A 20530-nucleotide genomic window follows, 5' to 3' on the forward strand; every position below is an offset into this window, starting at 1 on the left:
GGCACGAACCCGTGTCCCCTGCATCGGCAGGCGGACTCTCAACCACTGCGCCACCAGGGAAGCCCCTAGGTAAGTTAAGTTTGAGCAGAGGTGGAAGGGTCACAAGACCTAGAACAGAACGACCCACCTCTCAGCCCATGCAGCTGTACGTGGTTTCTGAGTTCTGAGGCTCAGGATGTGATACATATGTGAAACAGAATACAACCATCTGTGTGATGTCTCTGCATTCCATTCCCAGTGATTATATGTCCCAAGGTCTTGGAAATAAAAATAACACCTGACATTTGAGTTTAGTATTTCCGAGTTGGTTTAAGGTTCTCTATAGACAGGAAACAGAAGCAATCAGGAGCAAGCCCTCTGGATGCTACCGTTCCTTGCCCACTTCCTCTCTCGGTTTGTGACACTACCATCCACGCACAATCTAGAGAGCTGGGAGTGACTCCTGATACAGCAAGTAAGCCATACTATTCACAATTCACGCGTGACGAAGCAGGATAGAAGAATCTAAATGTTAAACTCATTACCGTCATTAACACGAATTAACCGTTGAGAGTTCATTTGCTGAACAGTGGCCGACTCTAGTTTTTACCCCGTCAGCCAGTTCTCTTACTCCCAGTGAGAGCCGTACATTTAAGAATAACACTTCAGTTGTACAGAGGAACGCGCGTGTGTTTCATCTTCAGTGAAGCAAGAACCTTATGGTTCTCTTTAATGAAAACAACTCTGACAACAACACCTTGGCACTCTCTTCCTGCTACTTGTAATGAAAAATTTTGCATTTTCCAAAGAATCTGAATTTTAGACTAAAGTGACTCACTCAATATACTTAATATAAATACATATCAAGTGTAATTTTTCAGCTTTTCACTAGCTTAGATTTTCGACACTACTAATTAGTCATCATTACTAAGGATAACTTCTATTTTTTAGTCACAGTGTGTTCTGGATTATTTAGGATTCACTCTGAGCAGACAAGGCTGATTTCATTTTTGAGATTTGGGTCCATCTCTTTGCTTTCAAAACAAGGGCTAGCTATGTAACAAATAAGTAACTCAATTATCCAGTGGAGTCAGGGGAGTCCAAAGTGGTTTATCTCTACAACCTAAATCCTAATCCAGAGTCGTATTTTAGTTTTAGAACTATATCTCTTTTTAATACTACCAGCAATGTTCCTGACATCTCACTTGAACGCTAAATTAAAAGAAAATTGTTCAAGTTGGGGGAACAAAGTGTAATACACCTAAAGGGGAAGGAACACAGGAGAAAAGAGTACCACTGCTAGTTACAGAGGAAAAAACTCAGGCAAAGTGACTTGCAAGGGTTACAGAGCGAGTAACTGGCAGAGCCAAGATGTAAGTTCAGGTCTACAACTTGAAAGTCAATGAACATAAGATTTCTACTCAACACATATGCCAAACACTACCAGTTCTTTCCAGTGATTAATTATTCTTTGGTATTCTAGAGAGATATTGAGTCATAAAAGAATATTTAAGACTCAACTGGGGCTTCCCTGGTGGCACAGTGGTTGAGAGTCCGCCTGCCGATGCAGGCGACACGAGTTCGTGCCCCGGTCCGGGAAGATCCCACATGCCGCGGAGCAGCTGGGCCCGTGAGCCATGGCCGCTGAGCCTGCGCATCCGGAGCCTGTGCTCTGCAATGGGAGAGGCCACAACAGTGAGAGACCCGCATAATATATACACACACACACACACACAAAGACTCAACTGCTTGTCCATTGTCTATTTCCATGCTCCACACACAGAGCAGACACAGAGATGAGCTCTCTTCTTGGGCACCTGCCTTGACCCGGGCAGGGAGGTCTCGCTGAGGCCCGCACTTCTACCGCAGGACTGTCCTCTCCCAGCTACTGTGAACAGAACCACTTCGGCTCTGCTGAAAGAAAGGGTATCACCATCCTACCAAGGACATTCGCTGTCTCACAACCTAATATCTTTTCCTACCGCTGGGCCTTCATGCATTATCTCCCTTTCCAGAACACTCCACAATTCTAAACAGGTATTGAAATAATATCCTCTTTTCGAGATGTAAAATTTATAATCTGTACCACCCAATTTGACACTTAGATAGTTGTCGTCAACCACTGTTCCACAACTTGTACCTTCAACTAGGCTAACTCAGAGGACAGACTCTGTATGAGAAACATTAATGGTTGCTTACCCTATGGTCATTCCAACTTCTCCCTTGTTAACAGAACCTTAATTTTGTTTGGTTGGTAATGTGCCTAACTGCAAGGAACAAATCATGATTGTTCTAACCAGTCAAAAAGCCTCCTAGTCAGTGATCAGTCTAGGTGTGGTCATGTAACCCACTTCTGGCCAGTGACGTACGAGTGTGTTCTGTGTTCTAGAAAATTGTCCTCCCTGATAGAGAAAAAAAAAAAAGAACAAAAAAAGACCCTTTCTTCCCCCCTTGCCCCTTCCTTCCTACGTGACACTGTGTCCTATGGAAAACCATGAGTGAAGACATCACCAACACTGGACGGCAGTGTGGAAAGATAGAAAGAGCGAGGTCCTCCTGTGTCTTTCTACTGCCCTGCATTACTTCTCTGTTTCACACACAGGGCCAAGGAGCTACTTAAACACAGAAAAGTGGGTATGCTGTTAAATTTCACCTGATTTTTCAAATTATGAATACATGTGTTTAGCTGGTTTACAACTTGTAATTAAAATTAGGAAAAACTCCATCAATGATGAGGTGAGCCAATGGTTAATAACAGCAAAATACTGCTGCTGCTGTTTTTAAATCAAAGAACATTTAACAAAATAGCCGGAGAAGATACAAGGCGTGAGAACCCGAAGTGCCAACACTGAGAGAAGAAGTGAAACAGGTAAACCTAACAGCCTTGGTCACTGTTTGCCCTGAGTCGCTTCCTGGTTCAGAGCAGCACCGTGACTGAGAGGCCCAGCTGGGAGCTTTCGCCAGTCTCACGGGGCCACGGAAACAAAACCACCAAGGCAAGTGGACTTGAACGGGCCAATATCCTGGAGAAAAGAGAACAGTTCATGCTATGATGCTTTTCCCTAAAAATATCTACAATTCCTAAACTTCGTGAGCAAGAGGCTGAGAAACCAAGCACACGGCAGTGGTTAAGAGACTAAAATGATAAGCAGAGCTGTCATCAGTTTCAAAATGCCAGAGAGACAGAAACTGAATTTAAGGGCCCAAAAAAGAGAAAGTCTTCGTAAACATACTTTAGTAGGCTTTCTACTAAAATCCTCAAGGGGCTGTGCCCTAAAAATAAAGTCAGCCCAAAATAGACTAACCCTCAGAAAGTCTGAAACCAGGCTGAAAATTCTCTCCATCTTTGATGGGATCATTGTAATTGGATCCTAGACTACCTGCCTGCCAAAAAAAACTAAATACACTACGGTGAAGATATCATCCAGAGCACCTATAATTATTTGTACACAATGTCCAGCAGTCTGTAAAAAAATTACAAAGCCCATCCAGCCACAGTCAGGGCCAAAAGACTGAAAACCAAGAGGAAAAAGGGGCAAAAGATACAGACCCACAGGTGATCCATACATTAGAAGACACAGACTTTAAACAAGTGATTAATAGGGAAAAACACACACACACACAAACACTGAATTTCTCCCAGAATACAGAAGTCTACTTAAAAATAATCAAATGGAGGGACTTCCTTGGTGGTCCAGCGTCAAAGAATCTGCCTTCCAATGCAGGGGACGCGGGTTCAATCCCTGGCCAGGGAGCTAAGATCCCACATGCCATGGGGGACATGGGGCAACTAAGCCCACGTGCCACAACTACTGAGCTTGCATGCCTCAACAAGAGAGCCTGTGTGCCGCAAACTACAGAACCCACGCACCCTGGAGCCTGCGCGCCACAACTAGAGAGAAGCCTGCGCACCACAGCTAGAGAGAAGCCCATGCGCCACAACGAAGAGCCCGCACCACAACGAAAGATCCTGCGTGCCTCAACAAAGACCCTGCGTGCCGCAACTAAGACCTGATGCAGCCAAAAAAATAAAGAAAAAAAATAATCAAATGGAAATTTTATGACTGATAAATAACTGAAATTCAAAACTTGATAGAAAACAATGAGATAGCACTACACACCTGTTGCAACAAATCCAGAGCACTGAGAACACCAAATGCGGACAAGGATGTGGAGCACTGGAACGCTCATTCGTTGCCGGGGGGAATGCAAAATGGCACAGCCACTCTGGAAGACAGTTTGGCAGTTTCTCACAAAACTAAACATAGTATTTGATCGAGCTATCATGTTCCTTGGTATTTACCCTAATGAGTTGGAATATCCAAATGAAAAAAGGAAAATACAGAAAAGAGCATAAGAAACACAAGGATCTCAGTGAAAAGATGTAACACATGTGAATGGAGTCCTAAAAGAGGGGTCGGGCAGAGGTGGGGAGCAGGGGAGATGGCAGAAACAGTATTTGAGGACACACTGGTCAAAATTATCCAAAGATGAAATAAAAAATAAATAAATAAATCAAGTCATAATTCAGGAGTTCTAGTAACCCCAGCCAGAATAAATACAAAGAAAACCAGTTAGGCACACTATGGTTAAGCTTCTGAAAAACCAAAGACAAGGAAAAAAGCCTTAAAAGAAGCCAGAGTAGGGGAAAATACCACTGATAGCTGACTTTTCAGCAGAAGGCAAATGACACCAAAATTACATCTTTAAAGTGTTCAAAGAAGATAACTGTAGATCTGGAATACAGCTGCAAAAATACCTTTCAAAAACAAAGGTGAAACAAAGGCTTGTAACTGTGTGAATTTATTGCTAGTAGATTATAATTAAAAGAAATACTAATGAGAGTTCTTCAGGCGGAAAGATAACTATCCCAGACAGAAACATGAAAATGCAGGACAGAATGAAGAGCAATGGAAAAAGTAAAGCCACAAAATCTAAATAGGCATTGACACAAGATGACAATAATAATGTCTCATGCAGTTTAAAATATATAAAGAATTAACAGAGAGGACAACAATGGCACAAAAAGCAGGAGGGGGGATAAAAAGAGGTAAAGTATTGTAAGGCCCTTACATTTCCCATAAAGTGGTAAAAGTAGTAATTTATAGTAGAACTAATAAGAGTGCATGTTATAATCTCTAGAGTAACCCACCAAACAGAATACAAAAGAATGCATAACTAACAAGGTACTGGGGGGAAGAGAAATAAAGAAAGGAAAAAAAGACAGCTGTGCAAATAGAACATAAATATAGTAGATTTGAACTTAAATATATCAGTGGTTACATTAAATGTAAATGGACTACATTTACATAAAACCAATGTGAAAAACAAAAACTCATATATATGCTGGGTTTTGGTACAAAGATAGCCAAGTATTTCAATGTAAGCGAGTAAAAAGTCAAGAAACAGATCTACAGAAATACATCCACTTGACAGATGACAAAGATGTCAGTGCAGTACTCTGGAGAATGGAAGGTTTTTTCAATATATGAGCCAACTAGTTATCCATATGGGAAAAAAATGAACCTGAACACTTAACTCACATCACATATAAAAATTAATTGCAGGTAGATTATAAATCTAAATGTGAAAGACAAAAAATAAAACTTCTAGGAGAAAACGAGAGAATATCTTCTTGACCTTGAGGTATGGGAAGCTATCTTAAACAGAACACAAAAAGTATAAAAAATAAAGGAAAAGATTAACTGCTTTTCATTAAAATTGACGACACCTTCATCAAAAGATTCCATTAAGAGTGAGAAGGGGGCTCCCCTGGTGGCACAGTGGTTGAGAGTCCACCTGCCGATGCAGGGGACACGGGTTCATGCCCCGGTCCGGCAAGATCCCACATGCCGTCAAGCGGCTAAAAAAAGAGTGAAAAGGCATACCACAGAGCAAGAGAAGACACTTGCAATACATAAACCTAACGAAGGACTCAATCAGAATGCATAAAGAACTCTTATAAAATAGGCAAAAAGATTGAACAGGCACTTCAAAAGAGGCTATCTAAAAAGCCAATCAACATACCACAGGCATTTAAACTCACAGGTCATTAGGCAAATGTAAATTAAAACCAAAATATGAGATTACTGCACCCACAATTAGAATAGCTAAAATTTTAAAAACTGATAACATCAAGTATTGGTGAAGGTGTGAAGCAACCAAAACTCACACACAGCTGACAGAATGTACAGGTTACAACCTGAGATGCGATTCTGAGGTATAAATCCTACAGAATTGTGTAAATGATATGCACTAAAATAACCATAAAAATACATGATGGGTAGAACAGATAAATTGCAGCATATTTACACAATGGCATACTACATGGCAATGAAAATAAATTTAACTACTGCTATATAAACAAAACAGATGAATCAAGACATAAGTAAATGACACCAGACTCAAAAGAATATATATAGTATAAATCCATTTATATAAAGTTTAAATACCTGCAAAAGTAGTCTGTGGTGATAGAAATCAAAATAATAGTTACCTTTGAAACTGGAAGGGGGAACAAGGGAGGATTCTGGGGGAACCAGTCATGTTTTATTTCTTGATTGAGGTATATAAGTGTGTTCACTTTGTAGAAATTCATTACTTTCCACGCTTGTGATACGATGATTGTTGTGATGGTTAATTTTATGTGTCAACTTGACTGGACTTCAGGATGCCCAGATAGCTGGCAGAACATCATTTCTGGGTGTGTCCGTGAGGGTCTTTCCAGAAGAGATAAGCATTTGAATCGGTAGACTAAAAACTTTGCTCTCTGCTTGATTTGGGATATCTTTCTTCTGCCCTGGGGCATCAGCACTCCTGTGTCTGGGCCTTCGCACTCAGACTGGGATTACACCACTGGCTGCCCTGGTTCTCAGGCCTTTGGGACTGGACTGGAACTACACCACCAGCTCTCCCGGGTCCCCAGCTTGCAGATGGCAGACGGTGGGACTTAGCCTTCACAATCACATGAGCCAATCTTTCATAATAAATCTCTTTCTACATGCCTCTCTCTCTCTGTGTATCCCATCAGTTCTGTTCTTCTGACAGCTCCAATTACAGCTGTATACCTCTCTGTACTATGTATACTACGATTTTAAAGTGTACCCATATACAAGGCTTTCTTTTGGGGTAATGAAAACTAGACACAAATGGTAGTTGCATAACACTGTAAAGGTACTAAATGCCACTGAACTGTACACTCTTAAAATGGTTAAGTTTATGGTACATGAAATACCACAGTGAAAAAGAAAAATAACCCCAAAACTTGACCTCAATAAAACAATGTATATATTTATTAGCAGACATTCATGACTATAAATACTAAGAGTTGTAATGCCAAACTTACCAACTGCTGTGTCACCATCTAACAAGTTGTCATCTTCAGAAGTCTGAAAGTCCATAATCACACCTGCTCCGTCTAAAAGCTCCTCGTCACTACTCGCACTTGTTATACTGTTGTAGCTGTTTCTATAGTAGCCTCTATGAAACAGCTGCTCAGACTCCATTTAGCTGTCTGCTTATCTGAAAAAACAAAGGGGGAAAAATGGCTTTAACATTTTCCCAACATTTAATAAAAATCATCTACTTAGGGCTCCCCTGGTGGCGCAGTGGTTGAGAGTCCGCCTGCCGATGCAGGGGACACGGGTTTGTGCCCAGGTCCGGGAAGATCCCACATGCCGCGGAGCAGCTGGGCCCGTGAGCCACGGCCGCTGAGCCTGCGTGTCTGGAGCCTGTGCTCCGCAACGGGAGAGGCCACAACAGCGAGAGGCTCGCATACCGAAAAAAAAAAAAAAAATCATCTTCTTTAATAAGTCGAAGGAAACTTCTGATCTCTGTATTAAAAATATATATATACTAACTTGATTCACTGTAACAATAACTAACTCTATTGTGTTAAGTCTTTGGGGATCATTTAATAATTCTATTCTCACCAAGAAGCTGTAAAAAGGAATGAAGAATTTCTTCAGGTAGTGGTATAAAACAATCTCCAAGATCAATCGTTAAGTTAAAAGACAAAGTACAGAGAAGGGTTTATATTACACTACAATATATGTGGGGGGTCCCCCGAAAAAGGGGGGCTGTGGTAGAGGATGAAATACAGTACACAACTGGTTGTGTATGTACAGTCCATCTCCGGAGGGAGTTCCAAGAAAGCTCCCCACAGGGAAAAGGAACAGTGACTGAAGTACCAGGTCTGAAAGGGAAACTGTATGCCCCTTTTGAATACCTTACCAGATGCAAATACTAATTTTAAAATACTGTCATTTACACATTTTTAAAATTTCATTCTCCTTTCATCATTTTAAAATTTATTTATTTATTTATTTATTTTTGGCTGCGTTGGGTCTTAGTTGCTGCACACAGGCTTTCTCTAGTTGTGGTTAACGGGGGCTACTCTTCATTGCGGTGCACGGGCTTCTCATTGCCGTGGCTTCTCTTGTTGCGGAGCACGGGCTCTAGGCGCGCAGGCTTCAGTAGTTGTGGCACACGGGCTCCGTAGTTGTGGCGCATGGGCTTAGTTGCACCGCGGCATGTGGGATCCTCCCGGACCAGGGCTCGAACCCGTGTCCCCTGCATTGGCAGGCAGATTCATTACCACTGCGCCACCAGGAGTCCCCATTTTAAAATTTAAACCTTCAGAGCCCATGGTCAAATATCAGCCATGAAAAGTATAATAGGTCACGATTTCTATTTTTTCCCAGCAGATAACAAGTAAGCACACGTTTCACTGTTCTTACTCCATACTTTAAAAACAATGTAACTCCTAAATAGTTTGATGTTTTAAATGCATCCACCTACTTGCTCAACACCCAAATGACAGTTCAACATTAGTGAGCTAGACACCAGCAACAGGCTTGAGAGGTTCTTGTGTGGGACTTGAAAGGTGAAGCCGTAGGAGCGGTCCACCCAGTAAGCCTAGTAAAGCAAGACTTCTTAGCTTTGTCATGATGAGTACACATAGAAAGTAAAGGATGAATGGAGCGACGCGCACTCCAATTCGAGTGCTGAATTCTAGCACTGAAGATTTGAAGGGTTAAGATAATCTCTTGTCCTCAGTAAATGTTCCTTCGGCACATGGAAAAACAACCTCAAAGAGCTGCAACGATTAAAAATTATTTGTAGTGAAAAAAAAATTATTTGTAAAGCTTTCACACTTTTTAGAAAAATAAAATACAGATAACTACTTTTAAAAGGTATATTATATAAATTCCCTAACTTAAAGACCACCTGAGAGAAGGTGAAGCTTGAGAGCTCTAGTCTCAGCATCTGGCACAGTGACTGGAACATAATATACGGATAATAGTGGTCAAAATGCCAGACTGTTTTCTCAATCAACCAGGTGAAAAAAGAGAAAGGAATTCAGTCTTCAATAAACAAATCCTCTCTACAACAGTGTTAATCTGGTCTTGGGAGAATAACCAAAACCTAGCACCTAAGTTACAAAGAAAACATTAAGTATTTACCACTTTGCAATTTTATTAATGTTTTATGATTACCTCCACCAAAGACAGCCTATTATACTGAGACTTGTTAGAATACACTAATTAAAACAAGAGTTTTGGGCTTCCCTGGTGGCGCAGTGGTTGAGAGTCCACCTGCCAATGCAGGGGACACAGGTTCGTGCCCTGGTCCGGGGGATCCCACATGCTGCAGAGCGGCTGGGCCCGTGGGCCATGGCCACTGGGCCTGCACGTCCGGAGCCTGTGTTCTGCAGCGGGAGAGGCCTCAACAGTGAGAGGCCCACGTACCGCAAAAAAAAAAAAAAAAAAAAGCGTTTTATTTTAAGGTAAATGTTAAAATAGAATAGTATGAAAATAACTGTTTATGCTAAGAACTCTGCAGTATCCATAGAGGTGATCAAATTCAATATTGTGGCTCTTGAGTAAATAACTAAAAGGCTTTTAAAAGAAAATAAGGATTAATAGTTCAAGAGTCATTTTAATTTTGATTAGCAAAGCACATATGCTAAGATTTTGCAAAGGACACAGACATTCTATTCTTCACTTCTTTACACGACGGTCACACTAGAAGCGCTTAATACATGTGATAACATACGTCAATGAGCGTTAATTCGCTAGAGGCTATAGAACACTGAGAAATCGCTCTAAAATAAAACTGTCTGTGTCCTAGGCCCTCAATCAGCAAGTTCCAACATAGCTCCTACATTTTATCCCTGAAAGTCCTCAAAAACCACTAGTGATGACTGCTAACTTAACCCTTTCAAAATGTCTAAAAACTTCATATCACGAACACCTCTGAGACATCTAGACTCCATACCTTTCCTTCTAACAAGAGCAACCAACTCTGTTCCAAAGGTTTATTAAACTCAGGCCTGCATGGGTTCCTATTTCTATAAATTCAATAACTTAAAAAGAACTATTCTTATTTAACCCAGAAACCTGTAGAGCTGACCTGTGTGATCAGCAGCCACTAGTCCTGAAACACGGCTCTAAGGAGAAATACCTACTGCGCTTGTAGGACTTCATGACAAAAAAGAATGTCAAGTATTTCATTAAAAATTTCATATTGAGTCCATGCTGAAATAACACTTTAGATATACTGGGTTTAATAAAATATATTATTAAAATTAATCTCACCATTTCCTTTTTACCTTTTTAATGTATATACTAAGAAATTGAAAATTTCATATGTGTCTTGAATTTGCAGCACAACTGTTTTTATTGCACAGCACTGCTATAAAATAGTCAAGATTCTATGGTAGCATAAAAGAAATACACAGAAGGAATCTGGACACCAGTGTTAAATCACTCTAGGTTTCAAACTCGATTCCCAGGCTTGACTACAAAAGGCTATTTAAACCATAATACAGCAGCTGAAATTTGGCATATAAAAAATGAAAACAATACTACAAAGTCATTTTTTTCCTTTTAAATTGTCAAAAATATACTTAAAACCATTACAAAACATTATAATAGACACAGCGACTTGCAAATATATTCTTGCAGAGCTAGGAAAAGTAGAGCTAACCCATGAAAATCTCTAGGGAGAAGGCCTGGTGCACTGCAGTGAGTTCCCAAATGATCTATGTACAGTCACCCTGACCTCTGTCATCTGATCACACCACAGCCAGCATGGTCTTTTCTAAAAGCAGGTCTGATGGGTCATCTCTGCACATGCCATGGATTTAGGTCTTAATCACTTCTCACCATGCTTAGCAGACAAACTCTTCCACACAGCGCACAAAGCCCATGCAGCCCGGCCTCTGCTGCCTCTCCCGGGGCGAACATCTCCCTCTCAGCCCCACCAGGCCGGCCCCAGCCCCTGCCCTAGGCTTAGCTGCTCCCTGAGCCGGGAACAGACCCTCACCTCCTCATCTAGGTAATGCTCCGAGGCATTCTTCAGCTCTCACCTCAAGCATCCCTTTATTCAGTTAACAAACTCTCAAGCAAGGACTTCCCTGGTGGTGCAGTGGTTAAGAATCCACCTGCCAATGCAGGGGACACGGATCCGTGCCCTGGTCCAGGAAGATCCCACATGCCACAGAGCAACTAAGCCTGTGAGCCACAGCTACCGAGCCTGCACTCTAGAGCCCACATGCCACAACTACTGAAGCCTGCGCACCTAGAGTCTGTGCTCCGCAACAAGAGAAGCCACCGCAATGAGAAGCCCGTGCACCACAACCAAGAGTAGCCCCTGCTCGCCACAACTAGAGAAAGGCCGCGTGCAGCAACGAAGACCCAACGCAGCCAAAAATAAAAATTAATTAATTAATTTAAAGAAACCCTCTCAAGCAGAGTTTACTATATGTCAGGCACCATCCTAGGCACATTACAAGTTAACTCATTTAAGATTGGTACTAAATACAACCAAAACCCTAAATCTTAGGTGCTGTTATCATCCTCATTTAACAGATGAGGAAACTGAGGCACAAAGAGTTGCAGTAACTGGCCCAAAGTCATGCAGCTGTAAGGAAAGCCTTCCTAACCTACCTCCTACCTGGGCCAGGCTTCCCTGACCAGGTCAAATTCTCACTGTGAGTTCTCACACCTCTCCTTGACAGCACTTAGCCCAGGTGTAACGTCACCCCGATTCACGTGATAAGTCCTCCCTCCGGAGGGTGGCATGAGGCCTGGCTGTGCCCATCTGTACTCAACTCTGCAATGCTTAGCACAGTACCACACACCTACGAGGGGTTCACTTTTTTAAATTAAACTTTTTATTTCGAGATATTGTGATTTCACATGTGGTTGTAAATAATACAGAGAGCTCCTATATACCCTTTACTCAGTTTCTTCCAATGGTAACTTCTTGCACAATCATGATATTGACACTGACACAGAACTTTCCATCCCAAGGACCCCTCGTGCTGCCCTTTACAGCCTCACCCACTCTCTTCCAGTCCCCCACCCCTTCCTTAACCCCTGGCAACCCATAATCTGCTTTCTATTTCTAAAACTCTTCCACTTCAACAATGCTGTATAAATGGAATCGTACAGTCGACCATTTCGGGGATTAGCTCTCCGCACTCAGCAAGACTCTCTGGAGAGCCATCCAGGGGTTGTGTGTGTCAACAGTTCTTCCCTCTTCGTTGCTAAATAGTGCTCCACGATACGGACACACCACATATGTTTGTTTAACCATTCACCCGTGGAAGAATTATCTGCCTCTTTTCTAGGTTTGGGTTATTATAAACAAAGCTGCTATAAATATTCACGTACAGATTTTTTGTGAACTTAAGGCTTCATTTCTCTGGGATAAAAGCAAAGGAGTGCAACAGCTGGGCCATATGGTAACTGCATGGCTGGCTTTTAAAGAAACTGCCAGTTTGACATCCCAACTTTACAGCCCTACCAACAATGTATGGGTGAGCCTGTTCCTCCACATCCTTACCAGTACTTGGTGGTGTCCGTTTTTTTCTTTCTTTCTTTTTTTTAGCCATTCTGATAGGTGTGTAGTGGTATCTCACTGTTCTTTTCATTTGTATTTCCCTAATGGCTGATGACGTTGAACATATTCTTATGTGCTTACTTGCTACCTGCATGTCCTCCTCAGTGAAATGAGTGTTCATATCTTTTGCCAATCTTCTAACCGGATTCTTTTACTTCCCAGTTTCATATTTTAGAATATATATTCTAGATACTAGTCCTTTGTCAGATATGTTGCTTGCAAATATTTTCTCCCACTCTGTAGCTTGGTTTTCTTCCTTTTGATAGGGTCTATCACAGAGCAAAAGCAATTTTGATGAAGTTCAACTTGTCAGTATTTCCCTTAAGGAGCGTGCTTTTGGCATCAACTCTAGGAAATTTACCTACCAAAGATTTCCTCCTAAATTTTTTCCTAAAATTTTTATAGCCTTACATGTTACATTTATGTCTGTGGTCCATGTTGAGTGAATCTTTCTATAAGTTGTAAGACACAGGTTGAAGTTTGTTTTTGGACGTATGGATATCCAACTGCTCCAATGCCATTTGCCAAAAAAGTTATCTTCCCGGGCTTCCCTGGTGCAGTGGTTGAGAGTCCGCCTGCCGATGCAGGGGACACGGGTTCGTGCCCTGGTCCGGGAAGATCCCACATGCCGCAGAGCGGCTGGGCCCGTGAGCCATGGCTGCTGAGCCTGCGCGTCCGGAGCCTGTGCTCCGCAGCGGGAGAGGCCACAATAGTGAGAGGCCCGCGTACCAAAAAAAAAAAAAAAAAAAGTTATCTTCCTTCCACTGAATTGTTTGGGGGTCTCTGTCAAAAATTAGTGGGGCATATTTGTGTGAGTCTATTTCAGACTTCTCTGTTCTGTTTCGTTGATCTGTGTGTCTATACCTAGAGCAGTAAGGACAGTATTGACTACTGGAGCTCTTGAAATTGGATAGATTGATTTCTCACACTTGGTTCTTATTTTTCAAAATTGTTTTGGTTATTCTAGTTCCTTTGCCTTTCCATATAAATTTTGGAATAGCCTGGTCTCTATCTACGGAACCTTGCTGGATCAATTAATGTCTATAGTATGAATGAATAGCAAATGCCTAACGGATGATGGATACATCTGTACTTGGATGTTGCATGGGAACTCGAATTCAACAAGACCTAAGCCAAATACATATTTGCCCCAAACTTGCTCGTCCTCCCCCTCTCCCTATCTCAGTTTACAGGATCACCATCTACCTAGTAGCCAAAGTCAGTTTGGAGAGTCACTGATTAATGCATTTAACAACCATCTGCTGAGCGCCCAGCATGTGCTGGGGTGATGAGTAAGAAATGGTCCCTATTCCCAAGGCAGTGAACGTGAAAGACAGACAAACAACGACATATGGTGTGAGAAGGGCCAGAGGAGAAGTATGCTCAAGGTACATGATGACACTGAGCAGGAACAAGCTGCTGCCTGGGAAAGTCTGCAAACACTGAAAGAGGAAATGAGTACTGAAGGATTAGGACGCATCAACTAGGCCAACTATGAGGTGCCAAGTCAATAAAGGAAAAGAAAAAAGTACATGCAAAAACACAGCAGCATAATAAGACCTGCTCGGGTAGCTTATGGAAGAGGCAGGGGCTGGAGAGTAGCCGAGGAGGTGGACGGACGCCAGAGAAAGGCAGGCGCTCCTAGGTCCTGCCGAGGAACTTACTCGTGACAACACGTGAGAAACCATTAAGAGGTTTAAAAGAGAAATCACCTGATCAGATACAAACTTTAACAAGCAACAGCAGCAGCAGCGTGGAAGGCAGAGGAGAAGGGCAAGAGTGACCCGGGGAGGACTCCAGGAGACCTTGAAGAGCCCTGGACACAGCACAGTGAGGTCACCACCGAACTGAGTCATGGCTACATGAAGAAGTAGGAACGGCTGTGAGGGACATTTAAGAGGCCACGGTAGCTAACAAAACGCGAGGAACGTGAAGGAGAAATCTAAGGTATCTGCTCGGTTTCTGACTTGATTGATTCAAAACAGCTGGAAGAAACAAAGTGCAATCTCCAGCAGCTTGTAGGACTCAGAACCAGAGCGTTCTTTCCAACAGCAGGATTACACACCCAGGCTTTAGTCCTATTCCAGGCCAGACTGCAGTGAGGGGATGGCGACCCTGAGCGCACCAGTCTAGCCCCTGAACTGCAGACACTGAGCGGTTCAGCACCAGAACTGGGGGGTGGGGAGCAGAACGAGGGAGACCTGGAACCCAGAGCCTGAGGGAGGCACGCTGCTTCTTCATAGCTTCCAACAAGGTTTTGCCCTCTCATCAAGGGGACTGGGTAGGCCTGAGGACCATGGCTAAGTTGCAAAGGCGTGTCAGTCAGCTATCTGACAGAACAGCAGGCACAATCAACCCCAGAGAAAGAAGAAAAGAAAATCCCAAATGTCAGCAGCCAGAGATGAACAAAAGTCTCAAGAGCAGGGCTTCCCTGGTGGCACAGTGGTTAGGAATCTGCCTGCCAATGCAGGGGACACGGGTTCGAGCCCTGGTCCGGGAAGATCCCACATGCCGCAGAGCAACTAAGCCCGTGAACCACAACTACTGAGCCTGTGCTCTAGAACCCGTGAGCCACAACTACTGAGCCCACGTGCCACAACTACTGAAGCCCAAGTGCCTAGAGCCCATGCTCCGCAACAAGAGAAGCCACCGCAATAAGAAGCCCGCGCGTTGCAACGAAGACCCAACACAGCCAAAAATTTAAAAACAAACAAACAAAGTCTCAACAGCAATAACCGCAGGGAGGTGGAACTCTGACTGATATAGCCACTTGGAAGTAAGGAGCTTCCTCACGTAAATATTTCAAGAACTAGGTGTGCGAAAGACTTGTCAAAGATTAAAACGTGACAATGAATTTCAACACAATCATTTACACATTTACTAAAGTTTGTAAAATGGCCACTCGTGTACCAGAAACTGTAAAAAAAAAATACAGACAAAATTTTTATTTATTAATGGCATCATATCTGTACAGGCCTTACAGCTTTCAATAAACTTCAGCATAAATTACATAATATACTGTCCTCAAAAGGGATATAGTAATTTTTTCCTATAAATTACTATATATCCATATAATGACAGGCAACGCATGACAGATGTCACAGAAGACACTGAAATTGTTACAAGAGCTCGGGGAAAAGACTGCATCCGTCTGTAATTGATGATGCGAAGACTTCTTTGGAAGAGACACACTTGAATTGGACCTTAAAAGGTAAGTGGGAGGGATTCTCTAGCAGTCCAGTGGTTAGCACTCGTGCTTTCACTGCCAGGGGTCCAGGCTCAAACTCTGGAAGGAGAATTAAGATCCTGCAAGCACGTGGTGTGGCCAAAAAAAAGGTAAGTGGGATTTTATGGGGCAGAGGTGGGAGAAGAGGTTAGTTCATTGAAGCAACAGTGAAGCATTGGCGTGAATCAAGCCAAGAAGGTGACAAAGGCATTTGGCGATGAGTGAGTGTGTGCAGAGAACACAAGTCCAATGCAAGGTTTCGTGGTCAGATAAGTCTGGGTAATAAAACATACCCTGTGTAGAATTGTAATGGTTAACAGAATAAGAAAGGTTCTTGAGAAAACCTGTAGTAAACATTAACTTCATAAACAAAATTTATTAAAAGTTTCTCAAATTTATTTTACCAGGGAATGACCCCTCTACCCATTATAACATCATGAAACTTAGATCAGAACATCACCATATTAAAAAAGAATTTACCCTAATACAAATTGTCAGTACTTACAAGACATGACAGTAATGAAACGCATTTCTCCCCAAAGTAATATTTCCTGGTATTTTATCCTACTGTCCATTAAGTTAGCTGCATGTCCAAATCGCTGCACCTTAGATATTTCTCTTCAAAAAAGTATTAAATGGATAACCTGCTAAAGAAAGTGGCTTTCTATTCTGAAGAAAATTTCCCAGATTCATAAATATTTTTAGATCCAGTCAAAAGATAACAGCTAGATGATTTTAAAAGGAAAAACACACACACAAATATAAAAGTCAGACTATAACAAGTAAAAAGGTAAACAATCCAACAAAAAGATGCTGTGGAGGACTTAGACTTTGAAAACTAAATAATTTCCATGACTTTACAAGACAGAAACTGTTCAACTACTTCCCATGAGGGCAAATGTATTTACCTGACATGGTTCCAATCAAAGTTGCAGATCAAATCTCTCTATATTTCAGCAATGCAAATGGGCATTTTCCCCACGTGGGTTCATCTTTCATTTTATATTTAACCTTATACTTAACCGAAGAACACTGATCTTTAAGAATCAAAATGTATCATAGCTACAATGTTTATATACACATGTGGAAGTGCATAATTAAAAAACACAAGAAGAGTTTATTAGAGTAGTGGCATGAGGATTAAAAAAAAAGATTTTCCAGAGTTTCTGTAATTTTACATTATTTTTATAACTGAAGAATAAATGGACCTGTGCTGCCATCTCTCTCACCCCATCTTTTCTTCCAGCATTTTGTTGAGTCTCGCTCGCAATGAATTGCAGCCAGTGAGAGCAAGAGCTCTGAAATCACATTGCCAGGCTTCAGTCTCAGTTCTGACACTGACTGAGACCTTGGGCAAATTAATTAAATCCTCTATGCCTCAGTTTCCACAGCTCTATAACGGGAAAAATCGAAGTACCTACTTCAAGGGGTTGGAGTGAGAATTGAGATAATCCACAAAACCACTTAGGAAAGATCCTGAACCATAGAATTCACTCAATAAATATTAACACATCATAGTTTAGATCCCTGCTGAAAGGTTTGACTAGAAACTAAGATGAAAGCTCTACAAAGCAGTGATAGTGGCCAAACCTCACAGGATACTGCTTTGATATCTGACCCACCACAGAGATCAAATCTGGCTTCCTGAGCCATCTGAAAATTATTACCAACATGTCACAACAGGAAATGGAAAGCCTATCACCAACATGACCTGGAAAACAGCCAATTCACTGACATAAAATCCTAACCTCAGCAAATCCTTCCCCTAAACTGTATATATCCAAAACCGGGTTAAATATTGGCATTCCTAATGAGCTATGTATGATTGAAAACACATGCTAAAACACAAGTTCCAACTAAAGTTGTAGGTACTATATACATTCATATTGATCTCTTAAAATAATGTGACCTGTTTTTCAAACAAAGATTCAGTCTTTGAAGAGTGTGGGGAGTTAGGTGTGGGAGAGCTGCAATCTGCCTTGGGTTCTTCCAACAGTGGCTGTTCCTATTAACCAGAGGTCATAAAAGCTGGCTTAACCTGAGTAAATAACTGCAGGGCACACACCTGGTTTTTAAGCCACAGTCTGTAACAAGAAAATCAGCAACAGCACCTTTTAGGATGAAATCAACAACCTATACACGAACATTTTAACTTCTCTGTGTACTCCCGTGCTACACAGACAGTATTTTCCAGTGACTCACAGAAGCAAGTAAAATTGACTGACATCAGTTAAATTATTTCCATGCCGACCTCATCAAGAAAAGATTCTTCTAAATTAACTCTTGAGAGATGAAAAGTAAAGCATTTCTGGAAAGATTCAACAATCAAAGACAAACCACAGTGACGCTGCTGTAACTGAACTGCATGCTGTAAAATCAAAAAAGTTTATAGTTTGCAGAACTGAATTTTTGAATTACCAAAGAGAAAAAATGGTACCGGTCACTGTTGATTCATTTCTTATTAAAAAAAAAAAGAATTTTCTTCCAAAGGAAACACAAATCTCGGTCTCTAATATGCATAAATATGTGTAATTATCTTCTAGGTGCTCCGGTTTTGAAATGCTATACAAATAAAGCACATTATATACAATATCGATTTCTGAGTCTAAGGTGGTTTCCGGTCCAAGTCTAAGAACAAAACACAAATGTTACATATACACACAAACTATGTCTTGATATACACATAAATCTAAAGAAAGAAACACTGAACTTTATAGTTGGGCAAATTTCGCAAAAGTAAAACCCACAATTAATCTCTTCCTGGCACCTACGTCCATTCTGCTCACAGGTCTTTCGGCGGTTCCCGAAGGAAGCAGGTGAAAGCTCAGAGAACGCCCGCGGGCCACACCTGCTGCGGGCAGGGTCAGCGTCCCAGGACGGAGAGGCTAGCGGCCCGCCCCTGCCCCGCGGAAGCCACGGCCCCGGACCCCCTGCCGCCGCCGCCACTCACCTCGCCGCTCAGAGGCAGACAGCAGCCCCGGGGCCGCGTCCTGCGCCGCCGGCGGGCTCCGCATCTGAGGGCGGCCGGCGCGGCCAGCCCCACCGCGACCGCAACCCACGGGCTCAGCCGGGAGGGAGCCGCATCAAGTTGCAGCCGCCGGCTCCGGGGCCCTGGACTCGACCCGCTGCTGCCCCGAATCAAACACGACCGCCTCCGAGCTCACCTCCCTCTGGAGGGACCGCAGCTGCAGCCATGCTCCAACTCGGGGAGGAACTGGAGCGGCCGGCCACCAGCACCCCTCCTCGGCGCTCGGCCCGACTCCGGCCGCGGGCGACGGGACCACAGGAAGGACTGCGGCTCGGGACCGTCCCGCCCGACCCACCGACCCCAGGAAGCCGACAGGAGCGGCGCTAGCAGGGCCGACAGGTGCGTCGGCGCCTGACGTCACCGCGTAGCCGTGAACGGCCGGTCGGAGCCGCGTAGACGCCCATTGGGCCGTGTGGGAACAGGGGGCGGGACGCGTGGAGGCAGTAGGCGGGACCTTTTGGAGCAGGGGCGGGGCTTGGGGAGGATGGGGAGGGACTTGTGGCGGCAGGGGGCGGGCCGCGTAGGAGCGGTAGGCGGGCCGTGTGTGAGTAGTGGGAGGGCCGTGCGAGGCAGTGGGCGGGGCCGTGGCGCCTTGGGGCGGGGCCGGCTAGGGGCGCGACCTTTCCCAGCTGGTGGGTCACGCCCCTCGCGGTGTGGGGGGTCCTCGTCTTGGTGACCTCGCGAGAGGACTGAGGTGGCACCGGGCCGCTCTCCCCGAAGGGCACTACGCGCAGTCCGGCGAATCAGGTTCGCGTTCGGCGCCGGCGGGACCTCGGCGTCCAGCAGCGCGGAGACTGGGCTACCGTGGCGGGAGCGTTGATTCCGTGGGCAGCCGGTCTGTCTGAGCTTACGTGCGGACCCGGCTCCGCGCCGGAACCCGGTTAGCCTTTATGAATTGGCAAAAATAATGCTTGTTAATTGACTATTTTGGAGAAAACATGTAACCTGAGGACTCGAATGGCAGAGCTGAGTTGATTTCCTTTTGGCAGACAGCTGTGGAACTCCTCAGGCGCGCCAGTGCGGAATCCCAGAGCAGGGAGGGCCGCACAAGGACAGTCCAGGACGCGGCTCTGCGGCGTGGGGACGTCCTGAATCCCACAGGTGACCTCTGACCTGGAGCTGGGGGGGGCGGGGAGGGGATGTCCAACAGCACCTGGTGGAATGAGAGGACGGGGCTCTGCGGCGTGGGGACGTCCTGAATTCCGCAGGTGACCTCTGACCTGGAGCTGGGGGAGCGGGGGGGGGGCGGGGGGGGATGTCCGACAGCACCTGGTGGCAAGGAAAGGAAGAAGTGTAAACGCGAATGGTGCCCTGCTGTTACTGGAATGTAGGTGGAAGGGGGATGAGGAGGTGGGTTGTTGATGCAGTTGTATGGAAGAGTTTGTGTT

At 43.8% G+C, this 20530-nt stretch overlaps 2 protein-coding genes across 5 annotated transcripts in view; one reads left to right on the top strand and one right to left on the bottom strand.

Annotated features, from left to right (window-relative positions):
* CLCN3 (chloride voltage-gated channel 3) overlaps positions 1-19493 on the bottom strand; it is an 83299-nt gene extending 63806 nt beyond the window's left edge. For 2 of the 3 annotated variants that reach the window (XM_060301359.1, XM_030845222.2), the window contains exons 1-2: positions 19279-19493; positions 7325-7500 (exon numbers count right to left, since the gene is read on the bottom strand). In XM_060301359.1, the coding sequence (XP_060157342.1) occupies positions 7325-7484 (160 nt within the window). In that variant the 5' untranslated portion in view covers positions 7485-7500; positions 19279-19493. Of the gene's footprint in view, positions 1-7324; positions 7501-19064 lie in introns of all 3 variants that reach the window. The other variant, XM_030845225.2, reaches the window with a different exon arrangement.
* A 283-nt stretch (positions 19494-19776) lies between these two features.
* The window catches only part of NEK1 (NIMA related kinase 1), a 231528-nt gene continuing 230774 nt past the window's right edge, over positions 19777-20530 (top strand). Inside the window, exons 1-2 of one of the 2 annotated variants that reach the window (XM_060301363.2) lie at positions 19777-19889; positions 20132-20243. The gene's annotated coding sequence lies outside the window, so the exon portion shown is untranslated. Of the gene's footprint in view, positions 20023-20131; positions 20244-20530 lie in introns of both variants that reach the window. The other variant, XM_060301362.2, reaches the window with a different exon arrangement.

Source organism: Globicephala melas, chromosome 6 (genome assembly GCF_963455315.2).
Source record: "Globicephala melas chromosome 6, mGloMel1.2, whole genome shotgun sequence".
Taxonomy (NCBI): Eukaryota; Metazoa; Chordata; class Mammalia; order Artiodactyla; family Delphinidae; genus Globicephala; species Globicephala melas.